A 4,009-nucleotide genomic window follows, 5' to 3' on the forward strand; every position below is an offset into this window, starting at 1 on the left:
TTTAGTCACCAGCCTCTTTTATTAAATACTGCAGAATATAACGAAACTAAAATACTTGCAAAATATTATCCATTTTTTGATCCAGACGGACATTAATACAATGTTTAAAAGAGTTTTTATAGACTTTTTGTGTTCTTCAGGTTGCCATAGGTCTGTCTCTACACGGTATATTGTATGCCATATAATTTATGGTGTGTTTGTGTGCGTGTGTGTGTGTGTGTGTGTGTGTGTGAGTGTGTGTGTGTGTACACAACCATATTTTGGGGACAGATTTGCACCCAAAAGTGAGCAAAACCTGTAAAAATCTCCTAAAACCTCCATTTGGGGACATCCTCATTTTTAAAAAAGTTTCAAAAGTGTATAATTATCTGTATATAAAAACAATAGAAGTCTATTTATTGTTTACATTTAGACATCTAAGTAAGTGTGTGTGTGTGTGTGTGTGTGTGTGTGTGTGTGTGTGTGTGTGTGTGTGTGTGTGTGTGCGTGTGTGTGCTTCTCAATTAAATGTTTGAAACAAGCTAACATGGTTATGCATGGAAAGCTCTAATTAGTGAATGTTTCTCATTCACTCTGTAATTACAGAATAAGTGCTTAGAAATGCTGGAGATTGTTTAAATGGAATGAGAAAGACGCAGCATGTGGCCTTTATGTGTGAGCACACACACATGATCCACACACACACACACACACACACACACACACATGATCCACACACACACACACATGTTCAATTAAGACATGCTTTTTTGTTCCGAATGATCTCTGATGCATGTTTAAGTTGAACTGTTTTTAAAGATGATGCATGTCATTTTTAATATGCAGAATCCATTATGCATATCAAATATTGTTACTTTATTGCATTTGCACACACAGCTCATTTGTGCGTCTCTGTCTGTGTTTCAGGTGTGAGGTTCAGAGGAAGCACTCTGTCCAGGCAGGTGAGAAGATGCAGATCTTCTTATTTAGTTTGTATGAAGTGACAGTATTAAGCATCTTCTCCTGTCGTCTCTTCTCTTGTGCCCTCAAAGCGAGGGGCAGATGTAACCTTGCGTCACTAATCAAATGAACCCTGACTTCATAATAAACGAATCACCTCGTTGATACTGGATTTATGATTATTCATTTCATTGACTTTATTGCACCTTAATGAATCCAAATGAGAAGTTAAATCTATATTTGCCACAGGCGACATGTTTTGGAAATCAGGTGACGTCGAGAATAAAAAAAAAAAATCCTCATCAATTAGCAGATTAGAGATATTCAGAGAGAGTCACAGATGATCTGTAATGAGACACATTCATCCTGCGGAGCTCAGGAAGATCACACACGGGTGAACGGCTCCATCTGATGGCTACACAATACACCAACAGAACTATATTTAATATGCAAACTTTTTATATATGTGTGTGTATATATATTTTAAAATTAAAAATAAAAATCCTAAATGCAAGTAACATATATATATATATATATATATATATATATATATATATATATATATATATATATATATATATATATATATATATAAATGTTACTTGCATTTAGGATTTTTATTTTACATTTTAGCTTCTTATTATTATTAGTAGTAGAAGTAGTATTGTTATTAGTATTATTATTTATATATTTATTAAAGGCATCAGCATGTGTGCATTAAAAGAGTTTATATATGTAATCCCAAATTCTCATAAATTTTATACATCCATTTTTTATTTGGACTTTTAGGTTCTCTTTATTCTAATAGTGATTGAAATCATTCTATCTGAACACAATGATTTGGTTTTAATTCAAATCTAAATGAATTTAATTCAATGCTATAAATACCACTATAATGTATTCATACTTCACAATACTTCAAATAATTAATTATTATATTTTTTCATTGTGAGAAAATGAATCAAAAATTAAAGATTTCATTTTAAATAATTAATGTTGAGTGAAATATAACAATAAATATATTCATTTATTATAATGAAAATATAGATTTATTTACATTACATTTATTTACATTTATTCATTTAGCAGACGCTTTTATCCAAAGCTAAAAATGATAATTAATAAAATAAATTATGTAAAATATTTTTGAGTGAAATATAATAGAACAAATATATTTTCCTCTCTTATAATGTAAATATATATTTATAAAAAATATGATTATTATAATTATTATTAATATTTTTAGTGATTATTTTTATTTCCCTCTTATACAGCCAAAATATATATTTATTTTAAATTATGATCATTTAAAAAAATATATTTTGTAATTTTTTGAAGTGTAATATAACAATAAATATATTCCTCTTCTGATGTGAGGATGCTTCATTGGTTTGTCTTATGTGTGTGTTTAAAGGAGCAGTGCGCTCAGTTCAGTGACCGAGTCAACCAGCGATCAGAGGAGGGCGACATCGACCCCATCTCACCAATGCAGCTTCCAGATTCCCAATGGGAACGAGACTCGGCCACACCGGGGTCCCGGGAGCACGACCCGAGCCCTCAACAGGTCACCAAACGCCACCGGAAACTATTAAAGACCAGCCCTGTGCTGAGACCCAACTCATCATCTCCATCACGCGTCCAGGAGTCCCGTCGGCGGATCATACGGGACGTCTGCGGGAAATACCGGAGTAATATTTCACGGACGATAACGCCACATCACGTCTCGCGGATTTACGTGGAGGACCGACACAAACTGCTGTACTGCGAGGTGCCTAAAGCCGGATGCTCCAACTGGAAGAGAATCCTGATGGTTTTAGCCGGCGTCGCCAACTCGACGCGAGAAATCAATCACGTGGCCGTTCATTACGACAATCACCTGAAACGCCTGGACAGCTTCGACCATCAAGGCATCACGAGTCGTTTAGAGACGTACACCAAAGTCGTCTTCGTCCGAGAGCCGATGGAGCGACTGGTGTCTGCGTTCAGGGACAAATTCGAGAGTCCTAATTCCTACTACCATCCTGTCTTCGGAAAGCCCATCATCTCCAAATACAGGGTGAATGCATCGCAGACGGCTTTGAAGACGGGAAGCGGCGTGACCTTTCGAGAGTTCATGCACTATCTTTTAGACGTGCATCGTCCCGTGGGAATGGACATCCATTGGGAAGCGGCCAACCAGCTTTGTAGCCCCTGCCATCTTCACTACGACTTCATCGGGAAAGTCGAGACCTTGGAAGAAGACGCCAACTTTCTTTTACGAAAGATCGGTGCGCCGGAGAACCTGTCGTACCCCTCGTTCAAAGACGGGAACCCCAAAGCGGCCAGAACTTCCACTCAGATCACACAGCATTATTTCTCGCAGCTGAACGCGTCTGAGCGCCAGCGGGCGTATGACTTCTACTACATGGACTACTTGATGTTTAACTACTCCAAACCTTATAAAGACCTGTACTGACGCTCGTGCTTTAACCCCTGGTTACCTGTCCGTCGTCTGATCAGTGCTTCACAGACTAATTACACTAATCCATAATTACACAAACTCAGCCATCAATAACCCGCAGCACATCACTCATTTACATAAATGTGTCCTAACCAGAACAGAATAAATGTTCATGTTAATTTCAAAACTCACAGACAACTATCAAATGTTTATTACACAGATACACTACCATTAAGAGTTTGGGCTCAAAAAGATTTTTTTAAAATATACGTTTATTCATAAAAATTGATTTTAAAAAGACATTTCTTTCAAATAAATGCTGTTCTTTTGACCTTTCTGTTCATCAAAGAATCCTGAAAATATTTCTTCTTCACATTAAAATAATGGAGGAAATTATTATTATATATATATATATATATATATATATATATATATATATATATATATATATATATATATATTTTTTTTTTTTTTTTTTTTTTTTTTTTTTTGGATGTGAAATTTAACTCTGTATATATTTGAATTTATAAGAAATATTATTGATAACAAAAGAGTTAAGTTAATTTTAGAGATTAATAAAAAAAATTCAGCAGTTATAATAATCAGAAATGTTTATTGAGCAGAAAATCA

General features: G+C 34.8%; 1 protein-coding gene across 1 annotated transcript; it reads left to right on the plus strand.

The window, feature by feature from the left end:
• The first annotated feature begins 726 nt into the window (after positions 1-726).
• LOC127974418 (carbohydrate sulfotransferase 8-like) lies at positions 727-3,710 on the plus strand. The gene is made up of 2 exons (XM_052577651.1): positions 727-941; positions 2,354-3,710. Exons 1-2 carry the CDS (start codon positions 834-836, stop codon positions 3,392-3,394), a joined length of 1,149 nt encoding a protein of 382 aa, XP_052433611.1. The 5' UTR covers positions 727-833; the 3' UTR covers positions 3,395-3,710.
• The last annotated feature ends 299 nt before the right edge of the window (positions 3,711-4,009 follow it).

The sequence above is a fragment of the Carassius gibelio genome, chromosome B16 (assembly GCF_023724105.1).
Source record: "Carassius gibelio isolate Cgi1373 ecotype wild population from Czech Republic chromosome B16, carGib1.2-hapl.c, whole genome shotgun sequence".
Taxonomy (NCBI): Eukaryota; Metazoa; Chordata; class Actinopteri; order Cypriniformes; family Cyprinidae; genus Carassius; species Carassius gibelio.